This window comes from Abramis brama (genome assembly GCF_963993115.1).
Source record: "Abramis brama genome assembly, chromosome: 14".
NCBI classification, from domain to species: Eukaryota; Metazoa; Chordata; class Actinopteri; order Cypriniformes; family Leuciscidae; genus Abramis; species Abramis brama.
In genome coordinates, this window is record NC_139976.1 from 19,121,287 (window position 1) to 19,133,561 (window position 12,275).

The 12,275-nt window shown below is 35.7% G+C and overlaps 1 protein-coding gene across 1 annotated transcript; it reads left to right on the forward strand.

The window, feature by feature from the left end:
- Window positions 1-130: 130 nt before the first annotated feature.
- ccz1 (CCZ1 homolog, vacuolar protein trafficking and biogenesis associated) lies at window positions 131-11,123 on the forward strand. The gene is made up of 17 exons (XM_084135831.1): window positions 131-264; window positions 994-1,069; window positions 1,175-1,271; window positions 1,596-1,693; window positions 1,776-1,869; window positions 2,005-2,085; window positions 2,611-2,658; window positions 2,752-2,835; window positions 3,627-3,802; window positions 4,865-4,946; window positions 5,862-5,923; window positions 6,578-6,689; window positions 7,869-7,902; window positions 8,035-8,152; window positions 8,691-8,849; window positions 10,257-10,384; window positions 10,547-11,123. Exons 2-17 carry the CDS (start codon window positions 1,056-1,058, stop codon window positions 10,600-10,602), a joined length of 1,443 nt encoding a protein of 480 aa, XP_083991957.1. The 5' UTR covers window positions 131-264; window positions 994-1,055; the 3' UTR covers window positions 10,603-11,123.
- The last annotated feature ends 1,152 nt before the right edge of the window (window positions 11,124-12,275 follow it).

The following is a 12,275-nucleotide window of genomic DNA, read 5'->3' on the forward strand; positions in this document are numbered from 1 at the left end:
GAATTTGGTTCAGAGAATGGGATTTAGTGTGTGTTTTGCAATTCAGAAAAACTGTAACGGTGTAACAAGACAGTCATAGAACAGGACTAATAGTTAGACGGAACTATGTTTGTAGTGCGGATGTAATCTACCCGAGTGGATCCAACTGTAACACACATGCGACTGTCAAGAGCAGGAAGTACATCTTTTGCATTGATCTCAGCTCTGTTTTCCCCAATGAGATAGCAAATGAATCACTTTGTTTCAGTTGTCATGCTGTAAAAGGTAAGCATTAATTGACTGAACACCCTTTGAGATAGTTGTCGCTTTTGAAACAGTCGGATTAATGATGCAGCTAACCAGTTAGCTTGTAAGTAATGGGCTAATTTGTCTTACCACCGTCACTCTCTTCAAGGAAAATTAGATGCTTTTGGTTTCTTTTTTGTTTGTTTGCCTCCGTTATTAAATTCGTGTTCCTAGCAACTAACCTCCTTGTTAGCATCAGTTTATTTGAAAAGTAGAAAAGCAAAAGGCAGTTTATTCGCTTTTCAAACAATCTTAAACTAAGTAACGTTAAATTACATAATTTAAAACAAGTAAATTAAATTAAACTTTGGTCAGAGGTACATGTAAAGAGTAACATGGTCTAAAAATATAATTGTAAGTAATAGGCTAATTTGTCTGATCATCGTCACTCTCCATGGAAAGTGAGACGCTTTTGGTTCCTGTTTTATTTATTTATGTATTTATTTATTTAGTTATTGCCTCATGAATGTAAATCATGTTCCTAACAGTATTGGTCATATGTGTAATTGTCTGTTTCTATTGTTCACTAGTCTAAGCAACTAACTTTCTTGTCAGCAGCAATTTATTTTAGAAGTAGAAAAAAAAAAGGCAGTTATTAGCTTTTCAAATAATCTTAAACTAGATAATTAAACTACATAGTTTAAACAATTAAATTAAATTGAATTCTGGTCCAAAAGCTCCAAGTCTCAAAGTTTCTTTTGTTTACAGGTCAAAGGCATGCACTCCAAAGTCAATGAGAAAAGAGGGAACCGTAGACTCAGATCACACTAATGCTGATGATCAGGTATTTTCATCAATTATTTTGTCATTAGAGTCTAAATATGAATTGTTTTAGATGGTGTGTTAATTATCTGCTTTCTATTCCTGCCATGCATCATCATCCCATAAGCCCAAGAATGGCATCTGGAATGCAAGAGAAACAGTACACACCATCTTTGCTCAGTTTTTTCATCTATAACCCTAAGTTTGGACCACGTGAGGGGGAGGTAACTAGTCTAAACAATATTGTTTTTGCATAGTGTTGTTTTATTCTTCATAATTAGGCTGACATGGAATATGGGGCCACAGAAAGCATAAAAGTGTAATGTTCTCAGCTCAGTTTAACACATTTTAAATCCTTTTAAATGTTTAAATCCATTACACACACACAAAAAAGATCATTAAAATTGACCACAGCAAATGTGTGAAATATTTACAAAATGCATTTGGGCTTGGTAGTAGTCAGAAAAGTAAACAAATGCATGTTGTAGTCATGTTTTGGTTATTATATGTTAATCATATGTTTATAGAGATGTTATTGTGCTTTGTAGGAGGAAAAGAAAATCTTGTTTTACCACCCCATTGAAATAGAGAAAAACGAAAAGATTCGCAATGTTGGACTCTGTGAGGCCATCGTTCAGTTCACAAGGTTAGCACTTTATTAATGATGGCATGAAGAGTGTTGAACAACTTTTATCAAATGTGATTGACAGAGATTTTGTTATTTACAGAACCTTCTGTCCAACCAAACCAGCCAAATCCCTCCACACTCAGAAGAACAGACAGTTTTTCCATGAGCCTGAGGAAAATTACTGGATGGTCATGGTACATATATCAGTGATGTTTTGTAGAGATTTAGTTTCTATTTAAAAGCCAAACAAAAGAAGACTTAGAATAAAACTAGCCTAACAAAGTGCAGCTGAAGTATGTATTAAGCACCTTTTGAATTCCTCTGTCAAGGTTGTACGGAATCCAATGGTTGAAAAACCCAACAAAGATGGTAAACCACCCACTGTTGAATACCAAGAGGAAGAGATTATTGTAAGTTATCTATCTATCTATCTATCTATCTATCTATCTATCTATCTTTACACACCCTTGATACTGAAAAAGATTAATGTTCAGGCTGGGGTCAATATTTTTTTTTAAAATTAATATTCAGCAAGGTTAAAGCTGATAAAAAGTGACAGTAAAGAACTTTACATTGTTAAAAAAAAATCGATTGTAAATGCTGTTTGATTTTTCTATTAATCAAAAAAAAAAAAAAAAAACGTATCATGGTTTCCACAAATATTTTAATCAGCACAATCAGATATGTTTATTGAGCATCATATAAGCATATTAGAAAGAGTGGCTGCTGAAAATTCAGCTTACAATCACATAAATATAAATTACTGTCAAAGTATTATATAAGTTTTACTGTATGATTAATCAAATAAATGCAGCATTGGTGAGTATAAGAGATTTCTTTTAAAAACATTTAAACAATCTTACTAACTAAACTTTTGATTGTTATTATAGACTTTGTTGTAGTGTAGACTGAGTTTTCCCATCTTTGTTTTCTAGGATTCAGTTTATGGGTCTGTATTACAACAGTGCTACAGCATGTATAAGGTAAACACTGTTTAATCTATTATTATTTATATTGCTTTCTCCTTAAAGTAAACATCTGATGTTTCTAACAGTTATTTTATTGTTGATCTTTAGCTCTTCAATGGCACATTCAGCAGGGCATTTGAGGCTGGTGGAGTGGAACTGCTGACCCAAAAGCTTGAAAAGTTCTTTTACAGGGTAAATAAAGTATTAATTAAGAGAACTCAATCCTTCAATCAGATAAAAGTAAGACGGTGTATACCTTTGGTCTGTGTTGTGCATGCATATGTATTTCTTAAAAGGGACAACCATCAATTTTAAGTTTTGAATATCTTTCTCTCTAGTTTCTTTATAGTCGTAATGTTGTCCTGCTATGTGAGCTTGTTTGTCAGACTTCTCAAGGACATCACTGATCATTTGACTTTTTACAATTTTTTATTCCTGCAGATAAGAAAATATTTCTGGCGTCAGATTCAACATATATTTGCATATAGACAATGTGAGGCATATAATATGAACTTGAGGCCCATCGACCTCATTTGTCCATGTTTGTCTTATTGGTTCTTCGGTTCAGATTTCCTTGCTGAGGGCATCATGCTTACTCACCTGTCTAAATAATTCAGCTTCGGTCAAGGGAAACCCTCTGCGTCACCCCTCCCAGTGCCCTGAAGCTCTCAGTGAAAGTGCAATTTGTGCCTTAGGTTAAATGTCACTGACTGCTGTGCAAAGTCACACCGGGGCTGCATCTCAGCACGTCAAGTTGTCAAATTACATTACCTCAGCCTTATCAGGGACGCTTTGGTAATTTCATCCATGTTTGCGGTCATAGTGTTGTTGTACAGTATCTTCTGGGATTTCTTGAGAAGCAGAATTTCAGACCTGATACTGTTCTGTACTTATCTATACAGTATTCTTTTTTTCTTTTATCTGGTGATTCTGGAATTATATATTACAAAGTAATTAAGTTGTGGTTGTCTTCTCTGTCTTAGTACCTGCAGACGCTTCATCTCCAGTCATGTGACTTGCTGGATGTGTTTGGGGGAATCAGCTTTTTCCCTCTGGACAAGATGACCTACCTGAAGATCCAATCTTTTGTCAATAGAGTAGAAGAGAGCCTGAGTCTGGTCAAATACACGGCCTTCCTCTACAACGATCAGCTGATCTGGTGAATGGCAATCTATACACTTCTCACAGTTGTTTTTAAGTGCCCCTATAATGCTTTTTCAAATATTACCTTGTCCTGTCACGTGCTATAAGCAGTAGACCAATCACAACAGACTGGGCTGTCTGACCAATCAGAGTAGAGGAGGCTCTCGGAAAGGAGGGGTTTAGATAGACGGAATCTGTTTTAATTTCTTTGAGAAAATAGGTGATGTACTATGTATATTATATAAAAAATGTAAGTGTTTTTTGATGTTGGATGCATGTAAACATGTTGTAGGAGACCTCCAAAGCAAAATTAACAACCTTTAAAATAGCATAACAGGGGCACTTTAAAGGGATATTTCACCCCAAAATGAAACTTCTGAAATCTTTTAAATCACTCTTATGTTGTTCCAAACCTGTATGACCTTATTTCTTCTGTGGAATACAAAAGAGGATATGTTCACGTCGCTCTTTTTCAGGAAATTGAACGTGAATCATGATAAGGGGCTGTTAAGCTCTAAAAATGACAAAAAGAGCCATTTTTAAATATGTCCATATTCAAATCACACATTTGAGACATTTAGGTGGACTATACCTTTACATTTTAAAAAACAATAATAATTTAATTACAGGTTGAAATGAATAACTGAAGAATTTTCCCTGAAAGCTTTATAAACATGACTCCTACTGCAAATGCGTGACATGAATGAGGGTTTACCTTAAATAACTGAGTGCCATAGAGGACATGAAGTCTGGCAGGGACAGCCAAAGCTTCTTAATCACGAACTGTCTGGCACAGGGATCCAGATAGACTTAAAATATGACTTTTAATCCTCTTTGTTAAATTCACATCATGACTTTCATATCTTGTTTTCAAAATCTGCTTTCATAGAAGTGCCTGTGTTTATGCCTGTTAAATGTTGTTTGTCTTATTATGTTTGTTGGTTGTCAGTTTAAATTACTAGCTACCAAGTCTTGTAAGACACATGACAAGTCATTTAAACAATTAACATTATTTCTTAAGTTTGAATGAGCATGTTTGTCTCAATTTTAGTGTTATATTCTGTACTGTATTTTGTAGGAGTGGTCTAGAGCAGGATGACATGCGCATTCTTTACAAATATCTGACGACCTCACTGTTCCCGCGGCATACTGAACCTGAGGTGAGACATAGATTGAGCATCAGTACATCAAACATTTGTAAGCCCTTGACAAAAAAGCTCTGATAGAAAGACCATTATAATCAGTTTCCCTTTTTACACTACAAGTATAAAACTGTTTATACAATAGACACTAAGGGCCCATTTCAGTGTGTTAAAACTAAATCGACCCCATTACATTCTTAATATAATAACTTTTTAAAGCATTTTAATCCCCTTTCTGTCTTTTTATCAAGTAATTTTATTCGCGAATATCATATGTGTGAATTATTGTACACTACTGTTCAAAAGTTTAGGCTCAACTTCTTTTATGCTTGAGAGAAGTCTGTTATGCTCACCAAGCCTTCATTTATTTAAAACTGTAATACTGTGAAATATTATTGCAATATTATATTAATTCATTTTATATTTATATAATTTTACATTTAAATATATTTTAAAATGTAATTGATTCCTGTTATCTCATGATCCTTCAGAAGTCACTCTTTATTTGCTGATTTGGTGCTCAAGAAAAGGATAATGAAATTGAAATCTTTTGTAACAATATAATATGTCTTTATTGTCCCTTTTTTAAATCTGTCCTCAAACTTTTGAACAGTAGTGAAATGCATTGTTTATTTAAATGAAACATTTGATTATTACAGCAAATCCAGCTTGTGATGTTTCTGGTCTCTGGCCTATTAGTATAACCCTTTGTCTTACTGTATGTATAGAGTGTTGTAAAGCTACTAACATTATGTATGAAATTATTTTGCTATTGTAAAATAGCTCATGTCTATAATTATAATTATATAGTGGGATACAATTCATGTAGTAATCATTCCCTGTATGATTTTTGGAATGCGCTCCAAAGTCACGTGCTGTCTACAGCTGTTAATGAATGATCCGTGTGTGTGTGTGTTTGCAAACATTCGGCAGCTTGCAGGAAGAGACTCTCCACTCAGGCCAGAGGTGGCTGGGAATCTGTTGCACTATGGGAGGCAAGTATCCAAATATTTCCTCCTGAGTTCAGGGCTGGAACAGCAGGCTCTTGGCCTTCTGCCTGTGCTTGGGCTCCATGCTTTGGGGACACAAGCAGCCAAGCGCAGCGCTAAGACAACACAGATCTACCAACACTGCCACATATCAGATTGCACAAGGGTAATTTAATTGCTTTGGTGGCAAAGAGAAAACAATGAGCCCAACAGACTTTACAAAAGCCCATCTGATTGTTCGACGAGTGGATGATTGCACAATGAGGTCGTGTTCGACTGATAGCAGAAAGATTTATAGATTATTCTCCTGAGATCGGTCAAGGAGTGACTGATGAATAATTTTCTGAGTTTCATTGTTGTTGTGTCTATAGTGTGTAATCTGGGTAATGAGAACGCACTCTTTAGAGGGTCTGCTGTGGCTCATGAGTCCCAGTCCCACCCCCTGGACGTTAGCAGGACAGTGTTGCTGGTAGAAAACTCTAAGGACTGAGTGGTGTGACTTGGCACGTATTCAGAGGCCTTGGAGACAATCACAGATTATTCAACATTTGAAAGAGATATTTGTGGATTGTGGACTTCTTAAGAGATCATGTGAATATTTGTATCACAAGTGAAAAGTTCAGAGCTGTACTGACATCTTATGTTATGATATGACAACAGATTTTTAACTGGACCAGCAAATCTTAAAGATCCAGATGCAAAATTCCGATTTCCTAGGATATTTGTGAACACAGAGGACAGTTACGAGGAGCTACATTTGATTGTCTACAAGGTGAGAGAAACTCAACTCAAACTTAAAGGGTTAGTTCACCCAAAAATGAAAATTCTGTCAGTAATTACTCACCCTCATGTTGTTCCAACCCCGTAAGACTTTCGTTCATCTTCGGAACACTAATTAAGATATTTTTGATGAAATCTGAGAGCTGTCTCACTCCTCCATAGGCTTCCATGGGATCGAAACTTGCAGGCCCAGAAAGTTAGAAAAGACAATGTTTAAAATAGTCCAAGTGACTACAGTGGCTCAAACTTAATTTTATCAAGCAACGAGAATACTTTTTGTGTGCAAAAACAAACAAAAATAACGCCTTTATTCAACTATTCATATTCTTCTGTGTGGGCCTCTGACGTGAGTTCACGTAGTGTAACAGCGCAGCGCTTCTGTGTTGTACATTACATGCAACACGCACGTGACCAGCGTTGGCCACACAGAAGAATATAATAGTTGAATTAAGTCATTATTTTGGGGTTTTTTGCACACAAAAAGTATTCTCGTTGCTTGATAAACTTAAGGTTGAGCCACTGTAGTCACTTGGACTATTTTAAAATTTGTCTTTACTAACTTTTCTGGGCCGGCAAGTTCTGATCCCATGGTAAGCCTATGGAGGAGTGAGACAGCTCTCAGATTTAATCAAAAATATCTTAATTTGTGTTCCGAAGATGAACGAAAGTCTTACGGGGTTGGAACAACATGAGGGTGAGTAATTACTGACAGAATTTTCATTTTTGGGTGAACTAACCCTTTAACTCAGTTATTCTTTATGCATTTTAATTAATGAACTTAACATGATATTGATTTATTACCTAACATCCATGTTCTGAATTATTTATTTATTTTTAATAAATAAACATGCTTTGTAAATTATGTAAATGATTAAATGTAATAATAAATATTATTAGTGTATTTATTAATCTATTATTATTGCATTTGCCTATTTGTTCAGTTGCTCATTCTCATTAAAGGTGATGTTTGTAAAGTTGAAATATAACAAAATTGACTCCAATATCATGAGTTTTCTGTGAGAAGTGTTCCAATTGTCAATATTTTTCTGTGAGAAGTGTTCCAATTGTCAATATTTTTGTTTGATGGAGGGAAATACACTGTTCTTTAATGAAAAATCTTTAATGAAAAAAAGCAAGTTCACATTTTACATAAATGTTATTTCTTATCTAGGCAATGAGTGCAGCTGTATGCTTCATGGTAAATTGTAAGTGTCTTTTTAAGCTTTTTTACCTCATTTTTATGCTTGTTTTGTTAACAGTTGAGACTTTTCATATTATCAGGAAATCAGGCAAATGTTAACAGTTCTCTCAAACTCTGCTTTCCTCTGTGCCCATAGCGGCGGTGGATTTGAGTCGTGAGTTTTGTGAGCAACTAGACAGCCTGGTTGGTCCCCATCTCACCCTACTGGCGTCTGACATATGTGAGCAGTACAATGTCAACCGGAGGGTATCAGGGTCAGTACTACTCCAGAGCGTCAAACCCTTGAACCACACACACTCACCTTTTTCAGTGACATCTGTCAGGTTTTATTATATATGTGTTATATTTTATATGTGGTTTTAAATTATTGCTGGCAGGACTTTTAGACCATTGATATGTATGTTGAGCTGTCACTGCAACTCTTTCAAATGAGTCCTGCTTCACTGCTCGCACATGCATCAATCTTAAATGACTGGGTCATCCTGTGACCCAGGTAACCATTCAGAAATATAGACAAGGCTTTCACTCGCATGCATTCCACTGTATCATCTCTCTTCCAGTAGCAGTTACCGGAGCTTATCCATTAATTATATCTAAACAGTGTGTCCTTATCTTACCTGAGCCCTGCGTGGCACGCAGTATTGTTTTGTGTGGTACAATCCCTCATATCAACTTACATGCCACTTATCACACTTTAAGGGCACATAACTGCTTTTATTCTTCCATGCATGTTGCACTAGAAGGGAATACAGTAGCTCAGCTACAATAATTCTCTCAAAATTGTTGTTGTAGGCCAGAGAAGGAACCTCAGTTTAAATTCATCTACTTCAACCACATGAACTTGGCTGAGAAAAGCACCATCCACATGCGCAAGACGGCCAGTGTGTCCCTCACCTCTGTCCATCCAGACCTCATGAAAATCCTTGGAGACATCAACTGCGATTTTGCACGGTAAGCAGTACTATTGATTTATTTAAGAGGTATGTATTAAGGTCATTGTGTGTTTGAATTGAATTTTTTTGAAGGTATTAAGGAATAATGCTGGGTACTGCATGATGGGTATGACATGGGTATGATAACTTCTCAACATCAGCAGGTTTGTGTTTGTGATGTGAAGTCTTTAAGTGGCGTCTTAACTTTTTTGACTTCATATTGTCAGAAGTTAATATTTTGAGGCACGCAACACACTCTGGTTTCTCTTCATTACCCCGTTGTTCTGGTGATTCTTAGGGCGAGATAAGCCTGGTCATATTTTCTTGTCTTTTCACTACACCGGACGCGACTGCCGCACTGCGCCGCAACAGCTTGAGGCTGTCTACTGGAAGTGACAAAGCGAACGTTGCAAATCAATTTGTCCTTCGTGTCAGAGCGATGGGCATGTCAGAAAAAGAACAGCGTCAGTTTACTGTCTGGGGTTTGTAGTGTCCTGCTTCATCCAGTAGAAAGCATCACTGATTATAATGGATTGGATCTACTTCTAGACACATTGTTTTGGTACTAGCAGTCCTTTCGCAAACTTGTCCATGCTTGGTGCATAACCATCCGTGCATTCTTCTTCTTTTATATTTATACACATCTCCCTGATTCTTTGATCGCGCCATCTAGTGGTCTGTTATCGCACGACTACAACCTATAACATGACCGCTCAAGCGGGTCATTAAATGTCAAATTCATATTTTGTGTTCAATTATGTGGCAAGTAGCCAGATAATAAGTGGGATAATTATGCAGCGGGGTCTTGTATCACCCTGAAGAGGTTTCTTTTACATAACAATCTGCTGACACTATCCCAGACAGCAACATAGTGTCGACCCAGATCCGGCCCACATCTGTTACATGTGGATTCAACGCATTCCGGATGTGGACCGTAGCCTTGTCACGTTTGGGAACCACTGTTGTAATGTTAATGAATTTGGAGTACTCTAAATGAGCAACCGTGTGCCTGAGGGTGCTAATTTGCATAAAGCATGCAAATGTATGCAAATTATATGGATTCGTTTTTCTACGATGCCTTTATGATCTTTGTGGTCTTGGTTACCTGGACCTTCAGTGGGGATTCATTAAAATATGTATTTTTAAGATTAAGTCTTTTGTAAAAGAGTTTGGACTGACGTGGATGAGTAAATGATGACAGAATTAAAAAAAGATCTCTTCAAGATTTTTGTATTTTAGCACATTTTTAAGGCCACCAAAAGTATGTGATTTTTGCATATGTGTGGTTTCAGTACGAATCTAATTTTAGTACGTATTTTATAAGTATTGATGAATTTGTTTTTGAAAATGTTCATACCACAATATCACAAATTTGTGCGCATGTACAGTTAGTGAATGTAACCCAGTGTCTGTGCTTGTTTTGTAGGGTGGATGAGGACGAGGAAATCATTGTTAAAGCGATGACCGATTACTGGGTTGTTGGAAAGAAGTCTGATCAGAGGGAGTTGTATGTCATTTTGAACCAGAAGAATGCCAACCTCATTGAAGTGAATGGTATGCTAACTTTATTCACCAAACAATGAAGTGATATAATGGTGTGAGATTGTTTAAAATCTACTAGTTAACATTTAATCACAGTTTTTTAAGTTTATTTAAAAGTTAGTGTGTTGGAAACGTTTGACCTTAACTCTCACCAAGCTTCTATTTGTGTTACAGAGGAAGTGAAAAGGCTGTGTGCAACACAATTCAATAATATTTTTTTCTTGGACTGAAGAGATATGATGGCCGTGGACTACTTCACTACACTAAAACTGTCAACTGTTCAGGTTTTACTGACAGCATCAGTGTAATGCAATAATTGCATTGTAAAAAAAAAAAAAAAAAGAAGATTTTTCACATCATGCAATTTTTTAGATTTTTATTTAATCTATACAGAAATGTGGTTGCTTGTAATTAATTATAAAATCTGAATTTTACTGTAATTACCTCTTTTCATTTGTTTGTATATACATATTGTCATGTTTAAGTATCCATCAGCTATCCTTTCTTTTGTTTCATTCCCATTGTTCAGATTTGTTTTATCACTTACAGATACAATTAGAGGGTGAAATACGCACTGATGAAATTCAGAATATGAATCTGTCGAGATATATTTTTTTCTCTTGTTTTAAATGTCATCGTGTCATCAGCATCATGGTTTAACACCTATTACTTCAAAAAATAAAATTACAATTTAATTTAATTAAATGTAGGTTGCTTTTCTTGTTCAAATATACTTCACTGTTAAAACAGATTCCAAGCCTCTGACTGCCTCATGCTGATTAAGACAAGGGTTGCATGAAACGTATTTGGTCCAGATTTTATATATATTGAATTATTAGTTCAGCTTTCATGTAGCCTTTAAAGTGGTAAAAGTACTTGATCCTGGTTTATAATAATTTGCATACATAATTTAGTGTCACAACCAGTAGTTTTATGATTTAGAAGTTGTTAGCCTGCAAAGGGAATTTTCTATGATAAAAAATGATTAAACTTACATGGCTTGGGAAGAATTATGAGCTAATTGCATCATTCAAACCGCCAGAATGTATGATTATATCCAGACATCTGGTCAGGGTGATCCAACTTGACTTTTATCCTCAGCAAGAGGCTTACCTTTCTGAATACAATCATTCAAAATAACGGACAGAGCAACATGTAACGTGTGATTTATTTATTTATTTTTGGAATGTAATGGATTAATCATCTGTAGTAGTGCCAAAAGAAAATCGCCTTTGAAATGTCCTTGACAGCTGATGAATTAAAGTAATAACATCATGTACAGAGTGACTCCATCATACCGTCGTGCTCAAAAGTTTACATGCACCTTAAAAAATGTAATTATTTAGACTAAATAAGAGGGATCATACAAAATGCATGTTACTTTTTATTTAGTACTGTCCTGAATAAGATATTTTACATAGATGTTTGCAGTCCACAAGACAAAAAAAAAAAGACAAAAAAAAAAAAAGAAGAAGAAGAAGCTGGATTTTAAAAAAATTACCATTTTCATACATACCCTTGATTCTTATTAATATGTGTCATTACCTGGATGATCCACAATTTTTTTTTTGATAGCTGTCCCTTGTTTGACCTGAGCAGTTAAACTGCCCAATGTTCTTCAGAAAAATCCTTCAGGTCCTGCAAATTCTTCAGTTTTCCAGCATCTTTTACATATCTGAACACTTTCCAGCTGTGACTGTATGATTTTGAGATCCATCTTTTCACACCGAGGACAATAAGAGGGACTCAGACACTACTGTTACAAAAGGTGAACACATTCACTGATGCATTATGCAAGATGATGCATTAAAAGCAGATTAAAAGCCAGGGGGTGCTCAGGACAAACAAAGAAAAAAAAAAACAGTTGTGGATCATCCCACATTAATAAGAATCAAGGGTATGT